Source organism: Chrysemys picta, chromosome 4 (assembly GCF_011386835.1).
Source record: "Chrysemys picta bellii isolate R12L10 chromosome 4, ASM1138683v2, whole genome shotgun sequence".
Lineage (NCBI taxonomy): Eukaryota > Metazoa > Chordata > Testudines > Emydidae > Chrysemys > Chrysemys picta.
In genome coordinates this window covers 145,955,405-145,973,807 of record NC_088794.1, presented here as the reverse complement: position 1 = coordinate 145,973,807, position 18,403 = coordinate 145,955,405, and the positions used below count along the sequence as shown (strand labels likewise).

At 46.4% G+C, this 18,403-nt stretch overlaps 1 protein-coding gene across 1 annotated transcript in view; it reads right to left on the bottom strand.

Moving 5' to 3' along the window:
- TBPL2 (TATA-box binding protein like 2) overlaps positions 1–12,573 on the bottom strand; it is a 28,026-nt gene extending 15,453 nt beyond the window's left edge. The window contains exons 1-4 of the mRNA XM_024107585.3: positions 12,384–12,573; positions 4,792–5,210; positions 3,684–3,771; positions 1,583–1,674 (exon numbers count right to left, since the gene is read on the bottom strand). Of these exons, the coding sequence (XP_023963353.3) occupies positions 1,583–1,674; positions 3,684–3,771; positions 4,792–5,210; positions 12,384–12,428 (644 nt within the window). The 5' untranslated portion in view covers positions 12,429–12,573. The remainder of the gene's footprint in view (positions 1–1,582; positions 1,675–3,683; positions 3,772–4,791; positions 5,211–12,383) is intronic.
- Between the last annotated feature and the right edge of the window lie 5,830 nt (positions 12,574–18,403).

The following is an 18,403-nucleotide window of genomic DNA, read 5'->3' as shown; positions in this document are numbered from 1 at the left end:
TTTGGTTCTAAATGACAGTTTAGAAATTTCATTTCATTTTAATAATAAAAAAAGTGTTACAAAGGCTCAAAATCCACACAAAATCTTGCGTTTGAGTTTGAACAAAAATGAACTTATTCACACAGCTCTCACCAGGTCTTTCTGCTATGGAAGGGGGTTGGTCCAGAGCTAGCTTATGCTTCCCAAGAGCAGCAGCAGAATTTAGGACAGGCTGATAAAAGCACCCAGGAGCCTTTGTACTGTCCCAGGATTTTTGGAACACAAGGCACTCCTATTACACCTCCTGCACTGGAAGGGGGCACCAGAAACAAGTGGCTATATAGGTGAATGCTAGAGCCATGTAGCGGGACTCCACAGGTCCAGCAAGACCACTGCTATAATAGCCGGAGAGGGTAAAATGTACTTTGTTGCAGGCAGGATTGGGTGGGACCCCCCTCAAAAAAAAAAAAAAAAAAAAAAAAAAAAAAAAAGTCAGACTGTGGAAATTTGCAGAAAAACGCTCATCTCGTCAGTTTGCTGATATTCTATTTATGACAATGTAAAGTACATTTTTGTGTTTTTTTAAATAAAGGTTTTAATACTTAATGTGAAGTGAGGGATAATAGACATTTTCTAGCAGGAGTTAAAGTATTTTCTGCATGGTTTAAGCCAGATTTGTTTTTATTCTTTTAGTAGTTAAAATTGTTTCTGGAATTCCATTATATATATATATTTTAACGGACTTTTAAAAAATAGCATGGGGGGAATCTGTCTCTTGTGGGATCTGCGGATAGGAGCAGGATTAAAAATGCAAGAAAATGTGGGAGCGGATTGGAGTGCGCATTGTGGGGTGGGATGGGAGTGGATTTAAAGACCAGTCCCGTGCAGGGTTCTAGTGTATGCCACTCATTCCCCTGTGCAGGAGGAAAACTCAGTTGGCCATTTAAGCCAGTTTCCCCATCTCTGTGCTGGAGTAGCACTGATGATCTGGCCCAGTAAGATTAGGAAGCCCTCCGGGAAACTAATCTAGCACCTTGGTGGTTAGAGATATTACAGGGTGTAAGTTACAAGCTAGAGTTTAAAGTAGAAAACAGCAATGCTTGTTCTGAAGTAAGACCCAGCGATTCCCCTCAGGAAAGAATAGGATAACAAGGGGGAGAGAGGGAGGGGCTTAAGGACCAAGAGCATGAACTACAGAGGGCAAGGATAAAAAAAAAACAAAAACACACACACACACACACAAAACAGGCAGAATATTTGTGCTATGAGGGCACCTCAGCTAGACTTGAGCACATCTACTTAGAGACACTAGACAGCCACACAGGTTACATTGAGGCAACGTTTGGACTGAGTGGGAAATGGAAGTTACTCGTTATTAGTGATTTTCTATTAATAGCGGCTCAGCTCAATTTATAGTTCAGAACAGCAGCGTGCAGTTTAGCAATCACGAGAGCTCCCGTTACCGACGGGTAGACATGTTCAGTGACGACTCCCCGCCTTTTTGGTCTTGGGATGTTGCGTTTTGTGGAACAGGCAGGTAATGTCACAATTTGTCCCGGAATGCCATCTGCTGTTACAGCCAGACAGAAGAAATGTTTCCTACCTTTTTGCTCCCGTGCAGACCATTTTGCCGGAACTGAATATAAGGGCCGTTGTTCTTGGTTCTCTGATTCTCATTATCACAGCAGCAAACCTCTAGAGATTAAAAGTCAAACAAGAATACTAGTGGGGGCCTGGTTCATGACGGGGCGCTGGGTACTACAGTAATACAAATTAGAATATTAACTTGGTACCAACTTGACACAAGCTTGGTTACAAGTTTCATAGTAAATAATACAAGCTTTAAGAGGGTTTTATTTAAAACCTTCCCTTTATATCAAAGACAGCTTCAAACATTGCTCTGAAAACTACAACTGCTGTTATGCTTAATTCTTTGTTGTGGTGCACACTTGGTAAGAAGTATGTTATTTACTTAAGTATCCCTTCCTCCAAATTAAGGCCTCCATTCTGAAACTTCAGGGGAAAACGTTGCTATAAATCTGCTGGCTTATCTACATGTGTAATTTAAGATCATGAAGAAATGCTTCCCAATAGGGAAGTCTCATCCCTCTGTGCTTAGCCCACAGTGAATTAAGTTAAACAGGAACAAGGTATTTATAATCTGGAATAAGCGTGTCCACACAGAGTTGTTCCTGATCATCGGGCCCCTTATTGGGAAGTGGAGTCTCTACTCATGATTGCAATAGGGGAAATGCAGGGGCGCAGGAACGATTTTTACAGTGGGGTTGCTGAGAGCCATTGAACCAAATTGTAAACCCTGTATATAATGGAAGCCACTTCAAGTCGGGGGTGCTGCACCACCCCCTGCATCTCTAGTTCCAGCACTATGGGGAAAAGAGCTATTTTCAGTGCCGTTACAACTATCAAACATACTGTACCACTTTAAGAAATTCACACCTGAGACAGTCATGCGTTTGTTTAGCACTGAAAAGTTCAACTCTAAGGGTACGTCCAGACTATCCGCCGTATCGGCGGGTAGCGATCAATTTATCAGGGATCAATATATCCCGTCTCGTTAAGACACGATATCGATCCCCGAACGTGCTCCCCGTCGACTCCAGAACTCCACCAGAGCGAGCGGTAGTGGAGTCGACGGGGGAACTGCGGCCGTCGATCCCGTACTGTGAGGACCCAAGGTAAATCGATCTAAGATAAAAAGCAACAGAGGGTCCTGTGGCACCTTTGAGACTAACAGAAGTACTGGGAGCATAAGCTTTCGTGGGTAAGAACCTCACTTCTTGCATCTGAAGAAGTGAGGTTCTTACCCACGAAAGCTTATGCTCCCAGTACTTCTGTTAGTCTCAAAGGTGCCACAGGACCCTCTGTTGCTTTTTACAGATTCAGACTAACACGGCTACCCCTCTGATACGATCTAAGATACTTTGACTTCAGCTATGCTATTCATGTAGCTGAAGTTGCGCATCTTAGATTGATCCCCCACCCTAGTATAGACCAGCCCGAAGAAGCAGCCTCAAGGGACCTGTAAACTGCGGGCCTGTCCCCTCAGCAAGGAAGGAGGGACAACACCCCCCACAGGCTGGTTCAGGCCTTGAGCTTTGTTTCTTCCACATAAACCAGCATAGCACATCAGTCATCCATTTTCCCCCTGCCAACCTGGGGTCTTCTGCAGGGGTTTCTGCATTTCTACTGTACAAGCCACTTGTCTGACAGTTCTACCCTGCTCCAGGGCCTCACAGGAGCCAGTCTGCTTTCTGGAGCTCCCCTTTGACCCAAGTGCTTCCTGCCAGAGCCTCCATGCTTCTAGCAGCTCCCCACTCCCACCTGGCCCATTTGCTGGCTTTTAGCCTCAACCTGACCCCTAGCTCATCAGTGGCAGGTGAGGCCAGGCCCACAATTCCTTTTAAAGGGCCAGGCATCCTGTGGCAGGATCTTCCATAAATGCTTTATTCAGCACATAGCAAGACAGAACTGCAAGGATATGAAAAAAGGCGACAAAGATGTTTGACCTTCACGGACTATATCTGAGTCTGCAAAAGCTTTTATTGACTTGAATTCAGCTCATTTCTTTTTTAATGAGCTGAGTATGCTAGTAAAGAAGGGACAATCAGGTGATTAAAAAGTGTAAAGTGGAATCCATGCCTTCAAGTATAAACTCCCAACGAAATGGTTCTTTAAAATCTCACCTTTGGATTATATTCTGCATTTCTGGCATGCAGAGCTATATTCTTCAGATCTAGTTTACAAGCCAAGTTTACAGTGGACACTATATTCCTAAAGGAATAAGAAAGCGGATACATGTTTTTAGAAAATCATAGCTCAAAGTGATCTATTTTAAAAAGAGAGTCTGAAATCACAATACATTTAATTGTTACCTCCTATTACTTTCCTGACCATTCAGTGAGTAGTCCACCACAAAACTCATATATAGCAAATTATTTGTTGAAAGTCAGTAACAGAAGCGGTCTAATGCCAAAAGCAAGATTTTAAGAGGAAGTGTAAAAAGGGCCCTACTGCTGCAACCACGGAATATGCTAGTTTTTCCTCCAGTACGACAGCTGCATAGGCTTGTGTGTCTTTAACCTGTATTATTATAGCTAAGAACATTGACGGAGTTACAGTTGCACTCTGGAAGTAGTCCGTGAACTACCCTCATGTCACCCTGGCCTAGAGTCTAATAGGCTAGAACAGCTCAGGATTCTTTCTGCTTCTGCAGCTGTGCCCTTCCCTTCCCCACACCACCGCTGGGGTCACAGAGAGACTATTTCAGCTCCCTCAATAGAGCACTGCAGCAGTTAGACCAAACAGGAGCCTCACCAGCCAACTGGTGGCTACGCTGTAGACCCCTATGGTGACAACAGGTACTGAACACCTGTCTGGCTAAAGAGTTCCTACTTTTCAAGTACTGTTACTTTGGCTCCTGCAGTCTAGTGTGTGGGCCGTGGCTGAGGGCCCTTGGAAATTTAACTAACATTAAACTATTGTTTTCTCGACAGGAGTTTGCACAGCAGAGGAGGGTTGCAGCTCCTTCAGAGGCAGGAGTTACACACAGCGCACGTGAGGAGGTCATTTGAGTCTTCCCAATGCTAAGCCAAGGACACGGCTTGCCTGGAGACCACGTGACCTCTTTTGCCTTGAGAAGCTTTCACTACTGAAGCCTGAACCACACTTCACCTATTTGTTTATGAACTATTTATATTTCTACAATTCGCTCCCTTTTCATTTTAGTCTTTAGCCCTTCTTCATGTACATGGTACCACCTCCCCCCACACCTCTAAGCTTAAGTTTACTTACTGTAACTGAGGAACTATGCCAGAGCTTTCTGAAACGGGTGTCATTGGGGTGATAGGAGTCATAGGTGTCAAAGGGGGACAGGCACCAGACGTTTCAGGTGAGGGCTGAGTTGCGTCCGCATAACTCAGTTGTGACAAATTGCTGTCATTTAAGAACCCACTGTCCTGCTCTGTCAACTGTGACCTGTATTGCTCTCTTTGCACTTCATGACCATCTTCCGAATGAGTTTGTTCTCCATTTTCTTGGTTAAGATCATCTGGAAGAAAGCTGAGATCCACAGAAGAGAAGTCTGTAGAAAGTTCTTTGGATTGGTCAAGATGAGAATCGAATGATGCACTTTGAGCGGCTTGAATCGGTAGGTCTGTGTCAAAAGGGCTCATGGGAGTGTATAGTTGAGGACCAGCTGATGAAAGGTCATCCTTCATTTAAAAGAAAAGATGATAGCATGTTTTAGAAGACAAGATCTCATTTACTTCAAATGACGGTGCTCAAGAAATGCATTTTCCATTCAATGAATTCAAAGAAGATATTCCTCCCCATCACGACTCCATCGTCACACAGAGCACTTTCAAGTTATAGTGTGAAAGTTTGTCAAAAATAGCTTTACCGGCTCATACTTCAGTGACTTCTCTCCCTCTCCTCTCACGGAGGTCAGTGTGTAAGAGCCAGAGGATTTCTATGGGTTTTTCCAAACCGTTTTGTTATTACACAAGCTAGATCGAGCTACACCATAACACCAAGAGATCAGCATTCATGAACTGTGTGTGATGGCCAGAGGAAGACATTTATTTCAAGGGGTTATTGTGAAGACAAAAGATTTAAGGCTGCAAAGCACACACTGGACAGCAGCCTTTCAAAATTGCACTCCCACCCCCCACCCAACAGCTTCTCCGATGGATTTAAACTTGAGAAGAGTTCTCAGCTGGCAAGTTAAGTCACCGCAGTAAAGAAATATCATGTAGTTGGATTCTATTTACCTTCTTATCTTTAAGACTTTAGGGTTCACACTGGGAGGGGTGACACACCCCTACCTCCCCCCCATAGGGAGATGACACCCCCCCCCCCCCCGTAACTCCCTCTCACACAGCAGGGATGGGGAGTGGGTGTGACTGAGTGACTGACCCTATCTGCCCAGCGCTCTCTGCTTTCAGGCCTAATCGGGCCCCCGGGATGAACCTGCCTCTCCTGGTACCTGGCATGTATCTTCCTGAGGCAATGTGTGCGGGGGGGTGGGTGGGAAGAGAGACACACATGGTCACATTCCACCCCCCGCCCAGATTTCTGCCAGGCATCAGATTCACATCAGAAATTGGCCGCCAGCAGCAGCCTTTTGGCACTGTGCAGGAGGAGAGGAAAGGGATAGGAGCTGCTTCCAGCCGCAGGGGAGCAGGCCGGGGGGGGGAGGGATGGCCTGGCCCAGCTCTTTGCAGAGCTCATCCCTTCCTGCCCGCACAGCGTTCAAAGGCAGCTAACACCTCCAAGCTGCTGCTGCTGGCCACAGGACATAACCCAGCCACCTCCTGTCCCCCCCAGCTACAGTGCCCGCAGGAAGGGGTTAAGCCCTAAGGATGCATTGTGCACCAGGGCCCAGGGAACCCAATTGCAGGGGCTTTGGTGAACCGGGCCAGAGAGGTGGCTCAGCAGGGGAGGGAGCCTAGGGGAAGGAGCAGGACCCAGGTGGTGCGGGGAGAGGAGGGAAGAGGGTGCTAAACCCCTGCCCGGGATGCTGCTGTGGAACCTGCAGGTTCAGGGGAGAAACAGGCTGGAAATCGCTTTCCCCCCCCACTACAGAGCTGGCACACTGCGGGGGCTGCGCTGATCCCAGCAGGGTGCTGCAGCTTTACCCCACCACCAGCCTTGCACCCTCACCCCCCATCATCTGCCACTGGACCCAGTCCCCACCCTCCTCACTGCTGGTGGGCGGACGGTTAGCAAGCAGGGATCCAGCCAGCAGCAGGACCCACCTGTACTGATAGTACGGGGAAGCATTTTTAAGAACGAGTTAGGACGCCTGCAGGGCGGCTTAAATACTGGACTGTCCCGTTAAAAATGGGGCGTCCGGTCACCCTACTTACTGTGCAAGTTTTAGGAGTTCAGTGATAAAGCGGAGCTCCTATACTACTAGCCGAATAGGTGATCGCTTGGCTAGAAGTTTTAAAGCTAAGCACTGTGGAGTGCAGAAATATCTTCTTTCCTCGGCATCGTCTCAGTTACACACATTTGGTACCTGGCACTAGACAAGGGTCTGTATATGTCCCATACAGCCTTTGTTTATTGAATGTAAGGGCAGATCGAGTCCAGTAGAGGGCAGGGATGACCTTTTAACTGATCAAAGGGACCACTCAGTGTCTTTTCACCTGTTACACGAGCTTCAAGACTTGCTAGTGATCGGGGGTCTCAGGAAACAAGGCAACTGATTTTCACAGGCGCTGAGCACCCACCCCAGCGCCAGCAGCTGCTTAGCACTTTGGAAAACCAGGTCCAACACGTGCTGAGCCCTGCAAGCACCCACAAAAATAAGTGACCTGATCTCCCAAGAAGGTGCTCTTCCTTGACACTTCTCACGAGGCTTTATTTAGACAGATGTTTAAATGTATTAACGTCTGTTAGAGCTGATCAACTTATTAGAAATAAATTTAAGTGAAAACTGGCTTTTTTTACTAAATTAAAAATGGTCAAAAATTCTTATTTGGGTCAAAATGTTCTGGTTTTGGGGCTGGGTTTCTCTACAAATCCTTTCTAGTATTTTTGATAACTTTTGGGGGGGAAAACCTCAAACATTTTTCAAAGTTGCTCCATGGAAGACAATTGGCATTTTTTGACTAGCTCTAGTCTCCATTCAGTATAGATAATAATCTAGGAATCCATCTTCAGGTTTTCCCTGAACAGCTCACAACTGAATAAATAAATGTATTGGCCTGTGTATCACTGCTCTCTATTACACAGTACCTGATAGGCTCCACCGGCCATGTATTTAAATCTATGACTAATTTATGAGAAATAAATGCCTGAATGCTACCATAGCTAACCTTCTTCTTTAGATCAAGTGGTAAAGGCCTACGGCATTTCCTAATCACAAATTCCTGAGTTCTAGCCCTGTCTTCCATCACCATTTGTTTGGCTTTGTATCACAAATGTATAATGCCTTATAATATTAAAAAAGGCAACAGTTTGGGGAGGAATTTAAACCCTCTTGCCTCAGCATGTAACCAACTGCTAGTTAACGAGGGCTAGGAACACACTTTCTCTAGGGGCAAGTTATTAAATAACAGCCTTCTGCACCATCCTCTGAAACAGCTAATATTAGCAATTGTTGGAGACAGACAATACTGACTGAACCGGACCACTGGTCTGATCCAATATGACACATCCTGCATAACAACATATACACTTTGAATGTCAACAGGACTTACGCATTCAAGTCACTTAGACCCTTTCTGGAAATTTTACTCAATCAAAAAAGTAGACAGGTGCCCTTTATTAGCTTGGCAGGTACAAGCAGGAACTGTGATCACTCATTAAAGGTGCCATAGAAGCTATTTTTAGCCCTAAGTATTCATAAGGCTCTAAGTACAGTGTACCTAGAACTGTCCTTTAGAGATAAAAACCCCACATTCAGGTTCTGCACAAAGAGTTTGACAACTCATGCAAAAGTCTAGGCATTATTACAGAAGGCCCTTTGCACTCTGTATCTGAGGTCCTGCCTTAAAGCAAGAGACCAGCTGTATTTAACACACCTTAGCATCATGGACTTGGGTGGCATGCAAACTATCTGAAAGTGATAAGACATAAGCATAAGCATAAGTCTTGCATCTGAAGAAGTGAGGTTCTTACCCACGAAAGCTTATGCTCCCAATACTTCTGTTAGTCTCAAAGGTGCCACAGGACCCTCTGTTGCTTAAGACATAAGCAGGCATTTATACAGGAGAGCCCCTAGCAAGTTTGGCATTAGTCTCTCAATTTAAAATACATAGTGTTTCATATTAGCCAGGGGGAGGGGAAGTCTTAGATTGCTACAACACCCTAAGCAGGCAGTATAAAGAGGACTCTCAGAACAGAAAGATAGCTTCCACAAAAGAACTGACACACTGCAGCAAGATTGCATACTTTAGTGATACCAGCTAAAAGTCTGTGAAAAATCCCAGAATTAGTCACACAAAGAAATATCTGCTTACTAGTGTAACCACTTATACAAGTCTGTGTCTCCACAAAAGTGAATAAACAATTTCCTGGTTACTTGCTTCTAACATTCAGGCCCATCCCCCAAATGGGACAAAGTTGTGCCCAAAATGACATACTGCCAGACAAAATGAGCCCCAGAAGTTAGACGGCAACCATACCTCTTAACCCACTTATTCCTCTTAACCGAGTTATGTGGCAGTTCATTAATACCACCACAGCTGCTGCTTGTTGGAGAGGAGAAATCAACACATGGAACTTTAGATGCAATGCTCTTTCCTTCCCTATAGAGCATGGGAGACATTTCAGCTCCCCCATAAGGTGAATCAAAGCAGACACTCTCAGAATAAAGTCAATCAATTAGAGGCTTAGATGGATGAGAGGAGTTAGTGGAATGTGAGAACCACAGGGAAGTATAAAGTGTGTTTTTTTGTTTGTTTTTTTTTATTAAAGGGGGACAGAAAATAATGGGGTAAAATAAATGAGAGGAAAGCAATTTCATGAGAAAGGTGGATTCAAAGAATGAAATTCTTTAAGGAAAGAAGACCGAAAATTAAAGATGTATTAAATAGAAAGCTGGCCTCCACGTGTGGCGGGAGACAGACTAAAAGCACAGGGAAAGACATCCCATGCTGTGGAAGAGAAGAGGGAAAAGCAGCACAAGACAAGTTTTATACTTAACTGGCTGCCAAGCCTTACGCAATGTACTCTAGGTTAGCTGACTTGATTGATGATTATCTCTGCCATCAGCAATGTATGTTTGGAGGGTTTCCTATTGCCTCCCTGAAGAAATGAAAGCTTGGCACCTATACCCGGTCTGAGAGATCACTACAATTTAAGGCCGTTTGTTGGTAGTAGAGGGATATTGTCCATGTACAGCGTAATGGGGACAAGACTGATTTAGACCCCAGATAGGTTAGATAAATGTCTATCAGGGATGGTCTAGACAGTATTTGGTCCTGCCATGCAGGCAGGGGACTGGACTCGATGACCTCTCGAGGTCCCTTCCAGTCCTATAATCTATGATTCTATGATTCTATAGGTTTGGTGGGGGCCTTTTTTTAGCCACAATATACCCCCAAACAATTGCTGCCATGAGTTTATCATTTGTATTGTAGTACCACCACACATAGGCCAAAAATCGAGATCAGGCCCCAGATGTTAGGCACTGTTCAGACACGCAGGAAGATTTGGTTCGTGCGGCAGAAAGTTTATAGTGTAAATCCCCCAACACGGCAAATGGATTTCTCTGCAACTGGGCAGAAGCTTATGATTTCAAAGGGGTTCTTCCTGGGCATGAGAGGTCCTCGGGTGCAGGGGTTCAAACTGCATGGATCAGTGTGAGGATTGAGGACTAGCTTAAGACCAGACAATGAATTAGTGAGAAACAACAGAAGGAGGACTGAGTAACAACAGAAGACACATTCCATGGGTTAAATATATGCCCAGCTCTGTGATTCCAGGCCATTTAGTTTTTCCTCATCCAGTATAACTATCAGGAGCACCTACTGGCCCTCTCCCTACCCATTATCTATCGCCATAATTACTTCATTTAGAGCAGGGGTGGGCAAACTGTTTGGCCCAAGGGCCACATTGGGGTTGCAAAACTGTATGGAGGGGCTGGGTAGGGACGGCTGTGCCTCCCCAAAACAGCCTGGACCCTGCCTTCATCCAAGCCCTCCCACTTCCCACCCCCGACTGCCCCCTCAGAACCTCCAACCCATCCAACCCCCCCCCCCCCCGCTTCTTGTCCCCTAACCGCCCCTTCCCGGGACCCCCCACCCCTAATCATCCCCGGGACCCACCCCCCTATTCAACCCCCCTGCTCCCAGTCCCCTGACTGCTCTGACCTCTATCCACACCCCCTGCTCCCTGACAGGCCCCCTGGGACTCCCACACTTATCCAACCCCTCCCTCCCGTCCCCTGACCACCCCCCAGAACCTCCGCCCCATCCAACCGCTCCCTGTCCCCTGACTGCCCCCTGGGAGCCCCCACCTCTTAGCCAATCCCTTGGCCCCCGCCCCCTACCATGCCGCTCAAAGCAACGCTACCATGCTGCCCTGCAGGAGCTCGCAGCCCTGCTGCCCAGAGCACTGCCTGCATGGCTGCAGGGGAAGGAGGGACAGCAGGGGAGGGGCTGGGGACTAGCCTCCCCGGCCCAGAGATCAAGGGCCAGGCAGGACAGTCTTGTGGGCTGGATGTGGCCCACGGGCCGTAGTTTGCTCACCTCTGATTTAGAAGGTTAGATTTAGGTCCTCTCTACATTACAATGAGGTGTCTGTCCAAAAACCACTTGCCAACAGTGGGAGGGCTATTAGAACAGTTGATGAACAGTTGAACACAGTTTAAAAATAGTGTTCGACTACCATTAAAAAAAAAAATCTGAACCTTTGCAGGCACCATTACAAAAAATGGAACTTGCCCCTCTGCCTGATTAGCACAGGCCAGACTCAACCTACTACCTGAACAGAGCTCAGTTCTTCAGGAGAGCTTCTTAACACAGGCCACGCTGCAGCCCAGGCAGGTCCTTAAAAACCTGCAGAACCCCGCTACAGTGCATGAGACTTCAAAAGGGCCTCTCTAATCCTAAAGAGATTTCCTAGATGTTTTCCACCTGTTCAGTCTCACAGGTGTTAGTGGTGAGGAGGAGAGCCCTCCTGGGGGCCCCAGCACCTTGAGTAGACTTAGGCAGAGTTAGAGGACAAGGAATTAAGACACCAGCTGCTCCTCTGCCTTAGGGCTCTTGTCCCACAGTGTGGAAGTTTTAAAGACGAGCTTTTGGGAACAGAGAAGGTCAGGGTGAATCTCACTCATTTGTTTTCATTGTTGGAGCTGACTGAAGCCCAGAGAGGAGCTGGAGACTGTCTAATCCTACAATAGGATTATTTGTATGGGTGGGATGGCGTTGTTACCCAGGAGCCCCCGTCACAGGCTAGCACAGCAGTGTGCTAGGCGCTGTACAAACAGAACAGAGAGGCCCTGCCCTGAGGAACTTGCAGTCCAAGTGTTAAATGACACCACTCGCAGAGGACAGAATGCTCTGGGCAGGCCCCAGCTGGCAATACAGGGGCAGCCCCTTAGGTCCCCGGACCGGCTCCAGAGGGAAGGGCAAAGGACTGAAAAGCCACAGCCCCCCCGCTGCAGTAGGGCAAGGAAACCCTGCAGGGACTCAGTGCCAGCTAGAGGGCTCAGCCTAGCCCCTGGGTACTCCAGGGAGCTTGGAGAGGAGCCAGATTGGGGGAGAGAAGGAAAACAAGGGGGGAAGTTGATAGCATAGCCAGTTCTGGGCCAGCTGGGGGAGCAGCAGGGTCCCACCGCCCCCAAACAAGGCCCCCACCCTCCAGCAGCAACTGGCTGGGGTGCTGGGCTCTGCCACTGCTCTAGCAGGGCTGGGGGCCCGGAGCGAACCCACCTGGCCCGGGCTCTGGTCCCAGTAGTTCTCCAGCGAGGGCTCCATGCGGGGCCGAAGCGGGCAGCGTCCTGCCGGGGCGACCGGGCGGGGGCATTTCGGGGGCCGCGCTCGGGCAGGCGCGATCCAGGGCGCCGCTTTCGCACCTGGCCCTGATTGAGGGAATGAACTGAGCAGCTGGGGCCGGGCCGGCACGTGCAGGGAAGGGGGCGTGTCCTCTTTAAACTGGGACCTGGGGGCCCTTCCCCCACGGGATAAAGCGCGTCGCCCCTTGGCTAATTGCAGGGAGGCTGGAGAGTTTCCCAGCCCGCTGCAGGTGCGTGGTGGGGGGCAGCGCCGGGGCCTGATTGCAGCGCCTGCCGGTCCTGCATCCAGCTGCATTAGGGAAAGGCTCTTGTCTCTACAGCCTTTCCAGTCCAGCCAACACTTCCCCGGAGATCGTCCCATTCCAGCGGGCTCCGAGGGCTGGCTTGCCCTTGTAAACAGGAGTGTATGTAAATGCAAGAACTGGACCGGGTCTGGCTACTGCCTACTGAAACGTGCAGCCCCCCCAAGCTGATGGCTCATGTCTGGGTACAGCAGCCCAGCGTAAAGGTGCTGCCTCTCTGTGGGAGACGCTGTGCATGTATGCAATGGTGAACCCAAGCCAGACGTTGGTCTGCCCAGCCACTCAACAAGCTCTTTAGATAACGGGGAGTAGGGTTGAATTTCTTCAAGCCTAGGCCATGTAAAGGTTTGCTTTGGTGTTAAGGGAAAAGTGTCTTTTTCACATGGTAGACTTGGATTTCATGGCTGAACTTTACATGTGGATCCCTCTAACAGAGCTAGATGCAAAAAGAGGCGTTTTGAATTCCAAGGCTTTCACAGCCATGGGTCTAGTGCACCTTTCCATAGAGCTTTTAACTTAATATTTACCATTAATATTCTAAAGGTAAATTGAAGATGAAGTTTCCTTAATGGGGGTGAGGTGGTCTAGACTGAAAGCTAGCACTTACAGCAACTTTCCTACCAATTAGTTAAGTGTGAAAATGTTATTCCTGTCTTTCACTGATGGGCTTTCATCAGCGGCATTGCAAGATCATTCTCTTTAGGTGAAGCAGGGCTGGTGAAAACAAGCATGATTAAAGGTGTGTTTAATTGGCCACAATTAACCATCCCTCCCAGACCGGCTGGGTTAATTAACCAGAACTGTGGATTCTAATGAGGCTTTGATGAATTGCTTACAGGTTTGTTGAGAGTGCAAGGTTCAGGTCAAGCAGGAATGGTGTATTTCAATATGGTTTAGAACCTTCTTTTCAGTGGGATGGTTGGGAACAGCAGACTGCTATCAGGAAGGTGGAGATGAATAGAAAATAGACAGCAGATTCATAGTAAAGCTGTTTGAGACCACATTATGGTCTCAGTCTTAATGAAAAATAGCTGTCTGTTAACTCCAGTTTAATACCCGGGCAATCCTAGAGTCCACGGACATTTTGGGCTTGAGTTAGCATTAAGAGTTTTAATCTCCTCCCAGAACAATGTTTATAACCTATCCTGGTGCACTGAGTATCTGAGATCTTCAGGTGTAAATCATGAATAGCTATGGGGGTTTCAAGAGCTGAATCAAAGTTGATAGATTTCCATTCCATACGGCTAAATGCAGTGCCTTGCATGGTGTCAAGTATCAGAGGGGTAGCCGTGTTAGTCTGAATCTGTAAAAAGCAACAGAGGGTCCTGTGGCACCTTTGAGACTAACAGAAGTACTGGGAGCATAAGCTTTCGTGCATCTGAAGAAGTGAGGTTCTTACCCACGAAAGCTTATGCTCCCAGTACTTCTGTTAGTCTCAAAGGTGCCACAGGACCCTCTGTTGCTTTTTACAGATTCAGACTAACACGGCTACCCCTCTGATACTTGAATCAGAGTTGGACTCTCTGGATATATTAGTTTTTTCTATTGAACGTATGTCAGTTCTGAGGCTGATTTTCATTTCAATGGAAGCAAGCATGCATCCTTGATTCCCTAAGGTTCTTCTGCTGATTTTAAGGGGTGCAACATTCTTGCTCCATTAAATGTCAGGGTTGGATTAAGGCAGACTGGGGTCCCATGCACCCCTTCACATGGCTCTGGCCTTATTTGATGTGAGCATGAAAAAACTACTTGCTTACAAAATCAGACATAAAAATGTCATAAATTTCATTGAAATCAAGGGCCCCCTACACCAGAGTTGGCTGCTGGGTGGCTCATCCTTTTTGTTGGGCAGGCTAAACCCTTCCCATGTCCAGGACTACCACTCATTGCCTCCAGGCAGGCTGGTGCCTATCCCAGAAGAGGGAGGACTCAGCCGTTATCCACACAGGCAGACAACACTGTTGGACAGGTGAGCTACTGACACCACTGCAGCAGAGCTCCCCTCCTCAGTCCAGAGGAGAAGAGCAGTAGGTTTCAGCATTACTATCTGTGACAAAGTGGGAATGTTCTTAATGTTTTCTCTGAATACTGTGTGGGTGCCTCAGTTTCCCCTATGCATTTCTCAAGTGTCTAGGGGTGTGTGATTGTTGCAGAGCCCTAGGGGGCCAGTGTGATCCTGTCTACCCAGAGAATGGCTGACACCCTGTCTTCTGGCAACTAATGGCCTGAGCCTCTCCCATGCAAAGTTGCCAGCTAAAGGTGTTGAAGAACAAAGAGATCAGGTGACCTCCTGGCCTGGGAAAGGGACAAAGGGTGAGGAGAGGCTGGAGAGTTTTCAGTTTGAAGCTGGCTGGGAAAAAGCCCTGTCTGGCCTCCCTGGCCCCCCAAGATGGAACTAACTGAAGGGGTCCTGTTGACAGGCCTTGCAGGTACAGACTTGGACTGTGTTACTGTCATCTAAGTAAACCTTCTGTTTTACTGGCTGGCTGAGAGTCATGGTGAATCGCAGGAAGCCAGGGGTGCAGGGCCTTGTCTCCCCCAAACCCCGTGACACCATCCCATTGAGATATCTGGGATGGTTTATCTCTCACAGTTATTGTTTCATGATGTTGGCAGACGTCACTGTGTTGGTTACACCTGAGTCACGTTTCCTACCTTTTTTTCCCCAATCATGAGGGCTACAAACCTTTTTTTTTTTTTTTTTTTTTTAAATGAAAACTTAGATATTGATATAACCACATAACTCCAGGAGCTGAGACCCTAGGAATGTTTCTGTGCCTTAATTGACTCTAGTAAATATATATGCACAATAGCGATCTGTTCAAGTTCATTTATTGGTCATGTGGAAAGACACCAACTCAAACTAAGGACTTGCCAATTTTTTGTTTTAAAAATAATCTTTTTTTTGTTTTGGTAGAAGGGAACAGTTCACTCTTCTGCTCATAGCAGGGAAGTGCTGGACTTCTTTAGTCAAACAGTATGGATCTAAAGCTGAAAAGCAGTGCTCCAGTTTTCAGCCAAAATGGAAAAGTGTGGGTCCGAAAGTAAGGTTGAATAACTGAAGTATATTTAAAAGGCTGTGATCGTTTTTTGTCATTTTCTGCTCACTGATCTAGCATAACTGTTTAGATCCCTGACACTGAAATACATTTCTTCACTTACCCTGAAAACATGTATGCACCTGCTTAACTTTACCCATGTATAGTCCTGCAATGGAACTATGCACATGAGTAAAGGTAAGCAGAGATTTAAGACCTTGATCCTGCAAAGTCTTTAACTTGACTTACAAGGTACGACTCCTATTTATAATGTTAGGCATGTGTGTAAGTGTTTGCTAGATCAGAGTGTAAGTGTGTGTGGTCTTGAGGCTTATATTTTACACTAATAAACTGATCTTATGTGCAAGTCTGGTAGTGAATTAATTTCCTCCGTTAGGCAGAAAAAAATCAGCATAAAAGATAAGGGGGAAAAAAATCTTAAATCCAGCCCCTTCTTCCTAGCAAACAAGTAGAACCTCCCCTTATTTCCCCTCCCCCTAAAACAAATAAACAGAGTGGGTCATTATCAATTTAACATAAAGAAGGGCCCAAGCTGTGCACTTCAGATCCCAATCTTTCCCTCCCCAGAGCTCAGGAGCACTGAACAGAAACCGTTCATTCATAACCCAGCAGGCTCCATCGGCATCACTAATACTGTGTCTAGGAGTGTGGGAAAGCAGGGCCTGGAAATACTGCTGCCCTAGCCACAGTGTCTTTTTGTCTTTGTGCTCTTTTCCCCTGCAGATGGTGATGTAAGAACGAATCCCTCCGCTGTCCACCTGGTCTCCCTTAATAGCAACATCCATATTGTTGAGAGTACAAATAGCTGAGCAGGTGTGAAACAGATAGTGCAAAAAAACCTCTGCCATGCTTCTGAGATGGATTTCCTTGTTGTGTCTGTTAGTACTAATTGAGACTCAGAGAGTTTGACACTGCAGACACAGCTCTGCTAGGGCAGTTCTTGACTTGAAGTTGGCATCTGTTGGTACTGTTAACTTGTTCCTTTTCTCCTTGTTCTGTCCCTGCATGTTGATGAATAGATTCCCATGAAGGCACAGGTGGGGAATATGCCGTGGAGGAAGTACTGCATGATAGAATAATTCATTCACAGAACAATTTGATTAATAAACCTGACACTTCGCCAGAGAAGTCTTTGCCTTTTGAGTTTAGATTTGGTTTCTGCTGTGAATGCACACAAATAGTTCTACCAACAGCTGGCTGTACTGAAGAAATCCTTTGGAAGAACATGTCAGAGACACTGCATGCAGCTTGCCTTCTAGCAGCGAAACAGCCTGTTCCTCTTGCTCGCTAGCCCATGATAGCTGCTCTACATCAGTGGCTCTCAATCTTTCCAGACTACTGAACCCCTTTCAGGAGTCTGCTTTATCTTGCGTACTCCCAAGTTTCACCTCACTTAAAAACTACTTGCTTACAAAATCAGACATAAAAGTGTCACAGCACAGTATTACTGAAAAATTGCTTCCTTTCTCATTTTTACGATATAATTATAAATAAATCAATTGGAATATAAATATAATACTTACATTTCAATGAGTAGTACATAGCACAGTATAAACAAGTCATTGTATGATTTTTTAGTTTGTCCTGATTTTGCTAGCGCTTTTTATGTAGCCTGTTGTAAAATTAGGCAAATATCTAGATGAGTTGATGTACCCCCTGGAAGACCACTGTGTGCCCCCAGGGCTACGTGTATCCCTGGTTGAGAACCAATGTGCTAGATAACAAGGAAGATTCTACTAGGCTGCTAGTTTTCTGTCACTTATACTTTTGTACTTTCTGTGTTGAGTACACAAGGATCCTTTTCTCCAAGAACCATGCTACCATTTTGGTTTGGTAGCACTTCACATCCACTTTGACTCACTTTGCCCAGGTGTTTTATAGATTTTTAAGGCTGGAAGGGACCATGCAAGACATACAGTTTCAGATAGGAATTCCTGCATCTAGACCAACAACATGTGATTGGTCATCAGAGGGTTGAGCACAATGTCTCAACTAAAGAGGCAATCAAGTGACAAAGAGTTGGAGGAAAGGAAGCTTAGAGTGGTGGCATCTGTGATTCTGGGAGCCCCACAATGTCAACTGGCAGAGGGCCCCCCAAACAGTAACACCCATCAGTCCTGACACACACATTGCCCCCAACACACTGTTGTCGTTATATATCTATAGCCCAAGGGTGTTATATAAGATATCATATGTAAACTGGTGACGCACTGTTCATGAGTACCATTGACTAAAGCATGGATGGATGGTTACATATCTGTGCTGGAAATATGTTACAGGGGAAGACTTGATAAACACACTTGGCTTAGACAGAGGTATGTGGATCTACCTGTCTGAGTCAAGCTTTGTAAGTCAGAGGACAGTGGAGAATACATTTACATATAAGGTAAACAAAGCCATCAAGCTAAATAAGTGGGGGAGAAGACTGTTTAACAATCATGCCAGGGTCAGAATCTGCAGCCCAGGAAGCCTTTCTGGATCTTGAGGCAGAGACAATGGACTTTGAGTAATAAAAAGGGACCAAAAAGACTTTTTGGCTATCCACCGCAAAGGGAACATAGGGTACACTACCCTTT